At 37.9% G+C, this 15,045-nt stretch overlaps 1 protein-coding gene across 1 annotated transcript in view; it reads right to left on the bottom strand.

Moving 5' to 3' along the window:
• Positions 1-15,045, bottom strand: part of EXOC5 (exocyst complex component 5) — a 49,105-nt gene that overhangs the window by 18,404 nt on the left and 15,656 nt on the right. Inside the window, exons 2-9 of the mRNA XM_038405877.2 lie at positions 13,516-13,610; positions 10,806-10,953; positions 7,735-7,929; positions 1,602-1,666; positions 1,153-1,181; positions 893-1,002; positions 578-622; positions 316-456 (exon numbers count right to left, since the gene is read on the bottom strand). Coding sequence (XP_038261805.1) covers positions 316-456; positions 578-622; positions 893-1,002; positions 1,153-1,181; positions 1,602-1,666; positions 7,735-7,929; positions 10,806-10,953; positions 13,516-13,610 — 828 coding nt within the window. The remainder of the gene's footprint in view (positions 1-315; positions 457-577; positions 623-892; positions 1,003-1,152; positions 1,182-1,601; positions 1,667-7,734; positions 7,930-10,805; positions 10,954-13,515; positions 13,611-15,045) is intronic.

Below are 15,045 nucleotides of genomic sequence, written 5' to 3'. Positions count from 1 at the left end.
AGAGATAGACTAAGCTAATGCATGACATTACTAGAATCATTAGTGAATATATCTACTCTTCCAGTTTATGTCTGCATATATTTGTATTTTATGTATTCTACATTGTGCTTACAGTACACAAACAGCTACTTTAACATTCTTAATTGATAGTTTAAGTTGTAATTTTTAAAAAAGAGCAATCAAATGTGATTTTTCCACGATTAAGGTTACTCAAAATATTACAAACAATATAGATTCTTTGGGATTTTGTTACGAGAAGTACTTAAGGAATTGTCTTCCTCATTCTTAACACCAAATATGCCATATTTAAAATACCTGAAGTTTGACTTCAAATATATTTTGAATAAGTTTGGCCAATACAGTCTCTGGACTACTAAAGATATCTCCAACTTGTTTGTTCACTCGCTGACAGAGGATGGCTGTATCTTCAAATATATCATTCCTCAAGTAAGTTCCCTAGAGATTAAAGGCACATTACAATGTAATATTTCCAAACCAATAGATATGAACAATATTAAATTGCATGCACAAATAACTGACCCTAAAATAAAGGTACATCTGGTTTAAAACATGTTACCTCTTGACATTGTTTTATGTATACATCAACACAGTGGGAATAGCCCTACGGGATGGAAAAAACAACCCAGAATTAAAACATGTTTTTTTCTATGTTTACAGTATTGTGAAATATTATCATTACACAAAGACAATTAAATAAAGAAAATGCAACAATTATGGAAAATGGTCTGCTTAGTTTTAACAGAAAATTTATCAAAAGGATGAACTTTCTCAGACCCATTTTCTTCAGAAGTCTAGATCAGCTTCATTACTGTATTCAGGTACAGGTACTTAATGCATCATGTGCTTTTAGAGTTAAAAACTCAGTCTTTACCTTGAAGTGAAGTAAAACAGCTGCTACTTCTCGCATTCTGGAAATTTCCCCCCTTCTCTGTGCATTGGTAAACTCCTGAATCAGTTGCAACTCTAAATCATGGTACTTACCTGAAAAGAAAAAATATTCATCAGGCTTTGCAAGGAAGTTTTTGACAAAGAAACAAAGACAGTTGAATGTTATCAATAAAAGCAGATTAAAGAACTAAGCAACGCAAATTAAGATTGAGCAAAATTGGTAGAATGGGAGAGGAAACTTACTTGCTATTTTTGATTTTACTTCAGAAAACCTGTTAAATCAAAAAACATACTATTAATCAAAACCCACATCAAAAAAAATTCAAACGAGTATTAACATGTTAATTGAACACTTTTGCTGTCAATTGTAGTTAAGGGTTTAACAACATATGGAGCAGGAAGACAATGATGTTTCAAGCTTTATCTGTAAGAAATCCATAAGAAATTAGTATAGAATTTACAATGAAATAAGCACACTCAAATTAGGTTGTTTTCAGCAAAATTTATCAAGTACTTTGAGGTTATGTTCAAAGGTGATTCTAAATACACACATATACACAAATACACTCATCATGTCAAAAACTATTTAAAAAAAATCATCTGAGGCCAGGCACCAAGAAAAAACCTTGAAGTTACACAATAAAGTTATAGCTCTTCCAATTATTATTTAAAATGTTTGAATTGGATTTTACCTGTCAAAAGGTAATTCCTGTGCAATCAGATGCAACTTCTGAATAATATCAGCTGCCTCTTTAATCTGTTGGGGGAGGGAAGTCACAAGTTTACTAAAAAAAAAAAAAAAAAAAACACACCCTAAAAGTTATGGCCGTAGGACTTCTCTTTTTCTTCACAATTTCCCCCTCTCCCCTCTTTTTAAAGTTGCTTCGTATCCACATGGAAAGTAATACCTGCTTCAAAACTCTCAGCATGTTTTTATTAGGTCAGATCAATCTTCATGTCCCTACTAGTCGCTCATATAATTTCATGTAAACACAAGCCTCTTTTTGTTATAGGTTCACAATAAAGCATCTTAAATCTCTAAAGACCGCTAGCTTGCGTGTCTAGTGCTACTGCAACGTTACAGTGTGCAAGGGATGAGAATTCAAGATTTAGCTCAATCCCCACTTCTGAACTAGAAAGGTCTGAGAGTAATGCTGTGATGTTCTGCTAAACCCCAGGGTAAAGTGGCTAGTGACCGTTCCAGCCAGGTCAAAAGCAGCACTAATAAGTCCCAAGTAAAGCTGCACCTTGACTTTTTTCAACTAGAAAGGGCAATCATGACACGATGCCTGGAGGATTAAAGTAGAGCATGTCTAGAGTTTCTAAGATCATGCTGGGGAGGGGGATGGGGAAGATATCACATACAAATTATTTCCTCTAAGGCAGAGGTTATGTTTCAGATGAAAGGGAGTTTAATCCTGGGGCTATAAAACAACATCTTATAACAAACACCCTTGTCAATATTTAGTTACAAAAATATCCCAAGTGCAGTTAAAGCAGTTTGCACGCTCATATTTGCCCATAGACAGGAAAACTTTTGATAGGTGACCAAGATAATTTGTCTTTTCACTGTCAGTCATGATAAAAGGTGGCTGAACAGATTTTAGTGACAGTTTTGGCAGGTTAAGTTAAAATTATGAAAATGTAAATCACAGCTTTTGCAACTGTAAACATTACAGCTGGGTGTTACTGAAGCCCTTTAAAACCTGAAGTTTGTGGACAGCCCCAAACAAAATGCCTCCATGATGGTTTTGGAAGCTTTATTATTGCAGCCCTGGGAACTGGAGGGCACCTCGAGGGTGGAGGGTGTAAAGAAAATCCTAGCCACTGTGTTAAAACTGGGGCTGTCAAGCGATTAAAAAAAAGTAATCGCAATTACTTTTTTTAATTGCGCTGTTAAACAATAATAGAATACCATTTATTTTAATATTTTTGGATGTTTTCTACATTTTTCAAATATATTGATTTCAATTATAGAATACAAAGTGTACTATGCTCACTTTATATTTATTTTTGGTTACAAATATTTGCACTGTAAAAAAAAGAAATAGTATTTTTCAGTGCATCTAATACAAGTACTGTAGTGCAATCTCTTTATCATGAAAGTTAAAATTACAAATGTAGAATTATGTACAAAAGAAACCTGAATTCAAAAATAAAACAAGGTAAAACTTTAAAGCCTACAAGTCCAATCAGTCCTACTTCTTGTTCAGCCAATTGCTCAGACAAACAAGTTTGTTTACATTTGCAGGAGATAATGCTGCCTGCTTCTTGTTCACAATGTCACCTGAAAGTGAGAACAGGCATTTGCATGACACTATTGTCGCTGGTGTTGCAAGATATTTACATGCCAGATGCACTAAAGATTCATATGTCCCTTCATGCTTCAACCACCATTCAAGAGGACATGCATCCATGCTGATGATGAGTTCTGCTCGATAACGATCTAAAGCAGTGCAGACCGACGCATGTTCATTTTCATCATCTGAGTCAGATGCCACCAGCAGAAGGTTGATTTCTTCTTTAGTGTCTTGGGTTCTGTTGTTTCTACATCAGAGTGTTGCTCTTAAGACTTCTGAAAGCATGCTCCAACCTCGTCCCTCTCAAATTTTGGAAGGCACTTCAGATTCTTAAACCTTGGGTCGAGAGCTGTAGCTATCTTTAGAAATTTCACATTGGCATCTTCTTTGCATTTTTTCAAATTTGCAGTGAAAGTATTCTTAAAATGAACATGTGCTGGGTCATCATCCAAGACTGCTATAACATGAAATATATGGCAGAATGTAGGTAAAACAGAGCAGGAGACGTACAATTCTCCTCCAAGGAGTTCAGTCACAAATTTAATTAATGCATTTTTTTTTAAACAAGTGTCATCAGAATGGAAGCATGTCCTCTAGAATGATAGCTGAAGCATGAAGAGGCATATGAATCTTTAGTGCACCTGGCACAAATATCTTGCAATGCCAGCTACAAGAGTGCCATGTGAACACCTGTTCTCACTTTCAGGTGACACTGTAAGTAAGAAGAGGGCAGCATTATCTCCCATAAATATAAACAAACTTGTTTCTCTTAGCGATTGGCTTAACAAGCAGGAGAACTGAGTGGACTTGTAGGCTCTAAAGGAGATGGTATGATGGGATAACATGATTTTGGCAATTAATTGATCTTTAAATATTCATGGTAAATAGGCCCAATGGCCTATGATGGGATGTTAGATGGGGTGGGATCTGAGTTACTACAGAGAATTCTTTGCTGGGTATCTGGCTGGTGAATCTTGCCCATATGCTCAGGGTTTAGCTGATCGCCATATTTGGGATCGGGAAGGAATTTTCCTCCAGGGCAGATTGGAAGAGGCCCTGGGGGTTTTTTGCCTCTCTCTGTAGCATGGGGCACGGGTCACTTGCTGGAGGATTCTCTGCACCTTGAAGTCTTTAAACCATGATTTGAAGATTTCAATAGCTTAGACATAGGTGGGAGATTTATCGCAGGAGTGGGTGGGTGAGATTCTGTGGCCTGCATTGTCCAGGAGGTCAGACTAGATGATCATAATGGTCCTTTCTGACTTTAATAAAAAAAAAACCTACATTTGTAAGTTGCACTTTCATGATAAAGAGATGGCACTATAGTACTTGTATAAGGTGAACTGAAAAATATTATTTATTTTGTTTATCATTTTTACAGTGCAAATATTTGTAATCAAAAATATCAAGTGAGCACTGTACAGTTTTTATTACGTGTTGTAATTGAAATAAAAATATTAGAAAATGTAGAAAAACATCCAAAAATATTTAATAAATTTCAATTGGCATTTTATTGTTTAACAGTGCAATTAATCACGATTAATTTTTTTTTAGTTAATTGCGAGTTAACTGTGATTAATTGACAGCCCTAGTTAAAGCCACCAACAAAACAATGATGTTAGATTTGACAGGATTAAGGAGATATGAACATCATGTGTTCTCCCTGCCATTTCTGTTCTTGTGAGCTGGGAGAGGGCTTGTAGGCACTACAATCATACAAATATTTTTATTTTTGCACAATTATTAACCAATTTCTTAAGTGAAGGTCCAGAATTCAACAATACCTGTGTACAATACAGCCATAACAAATCAATTTTCCATAGTTTCTACTTCAATCCACACATTTAGTTTTTAATTAAATCAGACCTCAATGAACTGTGTTAAATCTAAATAAATACAGATGCTATAAAAAAAAAGTTAAAGACTAGAAGTACCTAAAGAATTTAGAAAAATATGGACTGAGATAAACAGGAGGAAGTTTTAATAAATAATTCAAGGTAATATATTTTAATCCACGTAAAGGACAAAACAGCAAAATGCTGATTACAGAGCGGTAATGCAGAGAACGATTTGAAGATGACAGCAAACACATTAAACATGAGCACATGGTGCAATGATGCTGCATAAAGAGCAAACACTAATCTGGGTATATCTGATAAAACTAAGAAGGTGATTATTTTATCCATCTTTAGAAAAGTGACATCTGGAGCACTTTGCTCACTTATAGGCTTCTCATTACAGAAAGAGGATTGGTTAACCAGTCCCTCGAAAGCAAGGCAACAGAAGTGATGAGGAACAGAAGGTATGCCTTCATAAAGAGGCTGAAGAAATTGGATACATACAGTTTGGGGAAGAGACTGCAAAGCAGAGATATGATATTACAGAAATAAAAATGTGGGAGAATTATTCAGAGTAGTTTAAAAAGTGGCAAGATTGAAAGAACAATCCAAAAATAGAAAAGAGAAAAAAAATCCAACTAGACTTCAGGAAAGAATTTGCACGCATGAGGTCAATAAGGCAGTAAGGTTTACCCAGGGAAATCATCAAGGCACAATCATTAAGTGTCCAAGAAAGAAATTATTTTAACTGTGGTAAAAATATTAGAGTAAACCCTTATGTGGGGATAATGCAAGTGCAACCCAGGAGGTGCCATTAGCCCCAAAAGCAGTGATACGTACACAGACATTTGGCCTCTAAGATCATATAACAGACAAAAATATTGATATTTTTAGAGCGCACACAGAATTGGACTTAGATTGTTGTGGGTACAAGGTGATGGTAAAGCACATATCTAAGCAGGTTCTCCCTTATTCCTATAACCATTATTTCTACTTATGATTTGAATTAGGAAGTAATGTTAAAGTTACAGAGAACAATCAATATGCAAGTGCCAGACTTACATGGTATCTACATAGGATTACTTGTACCTAGAAAACCTAGTTTTTACTCCCAGCTCTGCCACAGGCTTCCTTTGTGGCCTAAAGCAAATAGTTTGGCCTCTGCCTCATTTCTCTCCTTCACACCCACATCTGTAAGATGCAGATCCTACTTCACCGGGTGGTGTTAGAATTAATTCATGTTCGTCAAATCCTTTCTTCACCTTAAAATCTATTCAAATATTTTTGGATCTTCCAGTGGAAAGTGCTACAGAACTTCTAATTATAAATAGCATGAAAATACTAGCTACTTAACAATGACACTTACTGCAGCAGGCTGAAAAGTAACTATTCTAACCTGCACTATTCTATTTAAATCCCATGTTACTACATGGGATTTTATATGGAGGTGAATGGTAAGCACTTTTTTTAAAAAATGTATGCAAGTTTTATTTGTGTCTAGCTTAGAAAGTTACAACATTTTGACAAATAACTTTTATATACAGATCTGGAAAGGTTTTGCCGGCTTGTGATGCTTTTTTTTTTTTTTTTTTTTAAAGTTTAAACCACTTCTCATTTTTCTTGAAAGACAGGAGCACTTTTTCACACAATCTCACTGATTGACACTCTGCATTAATCACCAATTACTGTATACCCACAGACAATAATTCAAACAACCCTGTGCAACTGGCTGCTATGGAGTACGGACATATGAAATGGTTAGTTTCTCATTTCCTTATGATATGTTTTCAGCTAAGCAATAAGGGGCTGACTATTAACACTGAGCTATGACTCACATCTCTCCCATAGGATGTATTTCAAATAGAGCCAGCCAGCCATCCTTAACATTTTTGCCAGGCCTGCAAAATACATTTTTGCTATCCCAAATGTAGCAACTCCTATCCACCATGCGCAGCACTTTGGGTTAGTGTGATGATTCTTTGGGATACATCTCAAATGTAACATTCATTTTACATACTGAATGGAGTTCTCTCTGTGTCCTGTTTCCTGCAGCAGCTGGTCTCCACTTCTGCATTTTGTTCCTTTCAGTCCCACTGGTCAGTTTACACTGATTTATGCTTTCACAGAGATCTTCGTAAGGAAGGACAACTAGAAACTTTCTTCTTTACAGTTCTTTTAAGAAGTAACTCAGCTTTCATGCCTAATTCGCCCAAATCTTGGTGAGGGGAGAGAACACACCACCATAGGCTGTACGTAGCCCAAAAGCACACTCCAATTATAAGTATCCACGGCGAGTACACTGGCCCAGCACAACAAAAATCTCAGAAGTTGTGTTCAAAAACTTTATGGAATATTGGGTAGAATTGAAGTGAGGGAGGGGTTCAAAGAAAAAAAGCAAGAGATTTCTGTGTGCATTCCAAAGCTGCCCTCTCAGCATTTTTCAAATCTCTTATAATTTCATAAATGAAAAATGCCAACATTGCCAAATTAAGAATCACTGAATACAAATGCTTTATCAGCAATCTGCAGGCTAGTGTTGTTAATTTACATTTCAGAACAATGAAACTTTCAGAAGTCAGTCACTCACTGGTTTGAAGTCTGACCATGGTAAGTCATGGTAGCAGCTTGTAATTAGGGCAGTACTGCTTATTGCTTTGAACTGCTTTTATCCCGCTGACAGCTCTTACCTTTTCAGAGTTTGTAAAAACATCAGACTTCAGCTCTCCATCCAGAAACTCATTAAAGTATTTCATCAGTTTCTGAGCCTCCACAGCCCGTTGCCGTGGCGTGTTTACCCCCTCCAGTTGGTCACCAAGGTGACAGACCTTAGTTGCTACATAGCTGATGTGCTCATCTAGTTCTTGGAAATGTTGGAAGGCAACCTGGGAGAACACAGACATGCCTATAAAATACCCATTTTTTCCCCACTTACTCTACTTAAAAAAAGTAAACAATTGATTCTATCTAGTATCAGTCACAATGACAAGCAAACCAAACTGGACACCTAAATTACAAGCTCAGTGCTCTCAGAGCTGGATAGACAACTCCTGTGAGGGGAAAAGAGATATATGCTTCATTTAGAGACTGCACTCCTAGTTGCCCAGTGTTCACTTACTTGCTTTACACTTTTCTGAAGAGCCATATAACCCAGTGGTTCTCAATCCATGGCTGGTTTCCAGCCCAATCAGCACACAGCTGTGTCCCATGTGACATCCTCAGAGCCATATAGATAGTATATATATCATGTGCATGCAGCCCACATAACATAAAGAGCTGCATATGCAGCCCACAATGGTAAATAGGTTGAGAAACACTGATATAAACAAACACTGAAGATGAAAGGCAATAGTCTATAATCCGACTTGGAATTTTAGTATTTTAAAACTAACAAAACAGGTTAGGGGCCCAATGCTCAGCTGATGTAAATTGATGTAGCTCTACTGAAATCAGTGAAGCTATGTTGGTTTACACCAGCTGAGGATCCGGAGCCATATCTTTTAGCAGAGATATTTAAGTAAAATACCAAACATAACTTGTAAAGTACCAAAACCAGATGTGACTTTAGTTACAAATATGTATTGTACCCTAAACTTTGTCTTTCTCTATGCTAAAAGATATGGAGCCAAATCCACAAACATACATACACACTTCATATGTATATGGTTTTAAATGAACATTTTCAGTTATGCATAAGATATTGCAAATAAGATTCACATTTTATAATTTTATTCTTAGTTGACTGATACTCACATCCCAGACTAGCACCCAACATTTGGATTTGTAACGACATAAAAATCCCCATAATAACCCAGGTTTCAGAGTAGCAGCCGTGTTAGTCTGTATTCGCAAAAAGAAAAGGAGTACTTGTGGCACCTTAGAGACTAACAAATTTATTAGAGCATAAGCTTTCTGAGCTATAGCACACTTCATCGGATGCATTTGGTGGAAAAAACAGAGGAGAGATTTATATACACACACACACAGAGAACATGAAACAACGGGTTTATCATACACACTGTAAGGAGAATGATCACTTGATAAGCCATCACCAGCAGCAGGGGGGGAAAAGGAGGAAAACCTTTCATGGTGACAAGCAAGGTAGGCTAATTCCAGCAGTTAACAAGAATATCAGAGGAACAGTGGGGGCTGGGGTGGGGGGGAGAAATAACATGGGGAAATAGTTTTACTTTGTGTAATGACTCATCCATTCCCAGTCTCTATTCAAGCCTAAGTTAATTGTATCCAGTTTGCAAATTAATTCCAATTCAGCAGTCTCTCGTTGGAGTCTGTTTTTGAAGCTTTTTTGTTGAAGGATAGCCACTCTTAGGTCTGTGATCGAGTGACCAGAGAGATTGAAGTGTTCTCCAACTGGTTTTTGAATGTTATAATTCTTGACGTCTGATTTGTGTCCATTCATTCTTTTACGTAGAGACTGTCCAGTTTGGCCAATGTACATGGCAGAGGGGCATTGCTGGCACATGATGGCATATATCACATTGGTAGATGCGCAGGTGAACGAGCCTCTGATAGTGTGGCTGATGTGATTAGGCCCTATGATGGTATCCCCTGAATAGATATGTGGACAGAGTTGGCATAGGGCTTTGTTGCAAGGATAGGTTCCTGGGTTAGTGGTTCTGTTGTGTGGTGTGTGGTTACTGGAGAGTATTTGCTTCAGATTGGGGGGCTGTCTGTAAGCAAGGACTGGCCTGTCTCCCAAGATCTGTGAGAGTAATGGGTCGTCCTTCAGGATAGGTTGTAGATCCTTGATGATAACCCAGTATCCCATCTTCTGATAATGGTCAGTGCCAGATGATTCAAAGGGAAGTAACTGAACAAGACTGGCAAAACAACCTTCTGGCAGTCAGAGGTTTAGGGACACCCAGAGCATGGTAAGTTCAGGGTTGCATCCCTGAACATCTTGGCTAATAAGTTCATTGACAGGTCCATTAATGGTTATCTAATTCTTTTTTTAACCCAGTTATGTTTTTGGCCTTCACAACATCCCATGGTAATGAGTTGCACATATTGACAGAAAGATACCCCTACCTTGTGTTCTGCATGTTCCTGAGTAGCTCAATAGCAGTGGTGACTCTTGTTCATCACTATTTTAATTCTTACTTAATTATGCTCCAAATACTTGATATGGCTGGCTGACTATTGGCACCTGGCCCTTGCACTCACTTCACTGTGGAACCATACCAGTCCTCATGCATTCTAGAAAGCAGGGCAGGGTTTGCTACTCAACAAAGCTTCACTCCGCTATAAATGGGTTTCACTCTAGTACATAGCCATTAGCAACTACAATTTAAGAACTGCATTTAAAAGATATTTTTTTCCTCCCATTTAATCCTCTCCCCTAGTAGATAGCTGCCAACAACTCCCAGGAGAATGGAGAGAAATTCCTAGCTCTTGGTCTTGTTGCAGAGGCTCCCAGCAAGGAATGAAGAGGAGCTGGTCTTGCTAAAGATACTCGCACAGTGATTGAACATACGGCCTTCATGAGAATCCCTGCAATTGCCAATACCTCCCGTAGGGGTTGAAGAGCCCAGCAATCCCTGAAGTAAAGACCTGTTTTACATACAAGACTAAGACACACACACACACACACACACACACACACACCCTTTTAAAAAAAAGAACTGTTTACAGAGATCTGATTGCAAATTATGGTCCCACAGTATTGAGAATTTTTGTATAGGATAACACATTTTTCAATAGCTTTTATATTTTAATACTGACTATACACCTTAGTTCTTACCTGGTTGCTTTTCTGCAGCTCTTGTACTTTCTTGGCAAATTCCTTGGCTTCTTTCTGGCAATGCTGTTCTAACTTCTCCACCTTTCTTTGAATCCTTTCATCCATTACCTGTAGTTCTTGGATATGATTTACAAATTCTTCTAATAATCTGATTTAAAAAAATGATGATTTGATAAAGCAGATTTTAGTATGAAAAGGTTTATCTTACTACAGTAAAAACGTATTAAAGGCACAGGCCTAAGAAACCCACTCACCTGCAGGAAGCGGGAAGCTTTCTTTGACTAGTGATTGAACCTAAGATATCAATCTCTGTAGAATTGAAGCTTCTGTTTTTTTTTTTTAAATTACATTTATAGCTCTTATACCTGTGCATTTCATATTTTTATACAGATATAGATACAGCAGCTTGGGAAAAAATTGCCAGGCACTTACTAGCCCAAGGTCTTGCCTCCATTAGGGATTTTTACAATGGTTTTCTTATACCAGTGCAAAAATTCCTAATGTAGACAAACACTAGGCCTTCTCACCAAGGTGAAAAATGTAAGGAATAAAACAGTCACAGGACTAACCCTAATAACAAAAGACAAATGAAAGATCAGGGAACTCTGCATCTGGGGAAAATGCTGGATTAGCCAAGGAGAAGATGATGGCGTTTCTTCCAGGATGCTGTTCCTGGACCCTGTTTGGAGGATCCATTTTTTCATATTAGCCTCTGGCGAGTAAGTGTCCAAATAATTTGAAGCCCTTCCAACCTGATCCAACTACTAGAAGGGAGAAGGAGCACACACACTCTGCTAACTTCTCCCATGCCAAAGAGTCTCCAGGCAACTGTGAAGTGAAGGAAGAGCGGTATCTCTGCTATTCTACCCTTCCTGTGCCTCCTCCCAGTGACTAGCTCCAGAGCCTACCTCCTCTGAGACTTGTAGCTTTTTCCATCAAGCAGCTGCATGAAACCTACCTGATTCTTTTCAGTTTCACCACTGCTCCCACTGGTCTGAATGTCAGTGTTTACTGCTGCTAAGACTGACCAGCTTTCACTTAACTGCAGCTTCGCGAAGTTATGAGCAGAAGCAGTACTGGAGTTATCTCTGCACACTGCATTAGTTTATATACTGTTCACATTTCAAAAGCCATCATTGTAACTGTAAGGACTAAAAAAAATCTTAACTTATTAAATGTTAGATTGTGCAGAAGTTCATGAAACTTACCCACCATGGGCAATATGGTAATGCTGCCACGTTATTGTTCTTGAAAATCTAAGCTTATTGTTATGAAAGTAATCTTTAAAATGTGGCCTGAACATAAACCACTGACACAGTGACTACTGTTTAAAAATAATGACTCGGAAGTGTGAATCTCTTCCATTCATTTCAATGGGTAACTTCAGTTCTCAAGTCTAATTCCAGGGACAGGATCATTCTAGAAACCCCCATCCCAACTGCTGCAGCTGTCATGGAGGATAGGTCTATCAATGGCTATTAGCCAGGATGGGCAGGGACGGTGTCCCTCACCTCTGTTTGCCAGAAGCTGGAAATGGGCGACATGGGATGATTACCTGTTCTGTTCATTCCCTCTGAAGCACCTGCCATTGGTCACTGTCAGAAGACAGGATACTGGGCTAGATGGACCTTGAATCTGACCCAGTATGGCCTCTCTTATGTCCAAAGGACTGGGCTTCTCACTAGGGGGTTGTCACTGAACCTTATTAATGAAGCCTCTATTTTGGTCTTTCATATGTACCTCTGGCTAGAATGGGCTTGTCCACATGTGGAGATATCTAATTCCATGTGCAGACATTCTTATTGTGGAATAAGAGTATCTTGTTCCTCTTTAGCTTGATCTACTGTAGATTAAGTTAAACAGGAACCAGACACACTTATTCCAGAATGTGGGTATTCACACATGGAATTATTCAGGAATAGCTATTGTGCTTTACACACACACACTATCTTAATCCAAGTTAATTTAGGTCTACCCTAAATTGAGTCCTACTGAGCACTCCTAAATTGTGACTAAAAAAGGAAGAAGGGACACCCACCCACCCCCAAAATACTCATACTCTAGTCAGTGATGGCTTCAAGAATAGCACTGGTGAGAGTAAAGTCATAATGAACAGCACTGATTGAAACACGGATTCTTTTCAACATATCAGAAAATCAAAATTGCTTAAGCCAACATGGCCTTCCTCATGCTAACCAGGGTAACAAATTAATATTTTGTGGAAGATGCTGAGACACCACAACAATGCTCAATCCTATAAAAACCAAAATGGTACAGAATATTTTCACTCCCCTCCCCACCAAGGGTATTGCTGCGTAGAATTTTTACTTAATTGACTTTACTTGGTGATTAAAGTTATTAACACATGAAAAAGAAGGCTGGCCTTGTTGCCTAAGGACACTCCTCAACCCAGCTCTGACTCTTGACCAGAAAAAATTACCATTGTCAAAGCATGAGGCCAAGTAGAAGCCATTCCCTTTTATTTAAAAAGGGATTTCCCTGCTCATTTCTTACTGCTATATTTTTTTCCCCTAAATAAAATTGTTCTGAAAGTTCATTAAAAATCTGACTTGTGGTCACATATTTTAGCAATTCTCCCAGTTGGATATCTTCTTGGATACATGCCGACACTGCACAAGCTCTGTTACAGATGTAAAAAACAATTTGAATAATTAAAGATTGTTAAAACAAATTATACATTTTCATTTACCTTTTGGGATCAAAAGCTTCTGCTCCACCTCTGGAACCTCCTCCAGGAGTTCGCCATGCCAGGCGTTCAATGTACTCATCTGCCACAAAAGGCTCCTAGCCACAGAATAAAGACTCTTTACAATGTGTCACAGTGGGTAATTTACTAAGTTGCAGTTTTCGTATCATTACGAAAGTGGTTAAAAACTCCATTGCAATAAAGACCATACATAGTGTTGACAGTAACCATCACCTTTCTTGTTTATATATTTAATCTACAAATCTACAAACCATACAAAAATGGTATACTGAACATCTAATTCAAAGATTGCCAACTATGGTCTGTGCACTACTGGTGATCCACAGAACACTTGCTGGTGGTCTGCGAAGAGCTAACTGTTAACAAGGTGCTGGCTCTTCTTGTTTCCAGAGGAGACAAAAAGACCAGAGGGAAGGGAAGGATACAAAGAAGAGCAAAAGCGGACAGTGTGATTAATTTCGACAAAAGCAGACAACGCCAATTATCATTTTTCAAAAAGGACAATATACTTGGTGTATGATAGAAAGCTAAAATACAAATTTACTAAAATAACTTTCCCATAAAAACAAATGCTGTACCTGCCAGAGACATTATGCAACAGTGAATGGGAGGGAAGACAGATTATTTCTCCATTCATTCGATTAAGATGCAGGCTCCACTAAAACTTGCAATTCTCTTTTTTTAAAAAACAGTTAATCTTATAACAAATATTGAAAAATACACAATTTAGTGACACCCACCCTCCTTTAAATCAGTATACTACTCACCATTTCTACCCCAGTGATATATTAGCAGCCATAGTTTCTTGAACCCCAAGAGTTCAACATTAACCCTTTATGGGCCCAGTAAATACACAGGATCAGGATCTTCCCTTATCCTATTTGAAAGCTTTCAGATGATGTATAGTATTGGTTCTAGTACTAACATATCTTGAGATAGTCACTCAAATAGAGTCAGAACAAAAGTAGAAGGAAAGTATAATTTTAATGTTTGATACTTGAAATAGAAATGTCTGCTTTCCAACTATTAGTTCATCAGACATTAAAATGGTTTCTGGTCGCTCAAACTAGCTAAGTTATTTTGGCACTAGTCCAAGACTTTAAATAGCAACTCCCAAAATTCTGACCAGAGCAATGCTGAGATCTATCCATTAAGTAAACAGAAAAGCTCTAAATACACATTTTAATACACTGACACAGACTTTACATGTTGAAATGTGTCATCTGACAGAACACACAAGCTCCTCCCTCCCACATGGCACTTAAGTGATACTGTGAGTTAGGAGCCTTTGCCTTTCAAGTTTGAGGCCTCATCTATATTACAAAATTCAGTCGACATAAGCCACCTTGCAGCGACCAAGTTGTACATGCGTCTTCACTTAAATGCATCTCCCACTGATGTAAGCGTCCCCTTACAGCAATGCAGTAACAGTAACATCACCTCCCCAACCAGCGTTGTGCCATGGTCAATATACAGAGGTTGATGCAGTGTGAGCACAAACACTGCATTACC

This window comes from Dermochelys coriacea, chromosome 6 (assembly GCF_009764565.3).
Source record: "Dermochelys coriacea isolate rDerCor1 chromosome 6, rDerCor1.pri.v4, whole genome shotgun sequence".
NCBI lineage: Eukaryota > Metazoa > Chordata > Testudines > Dermochelyidae > Dermochelys > Dermochelys coriacea.
The sequence above is the reverse complement of the archived record's forward strand: the minus strand, read 5'-3'. Positions and strand labels throughout refer to the sequence as shown.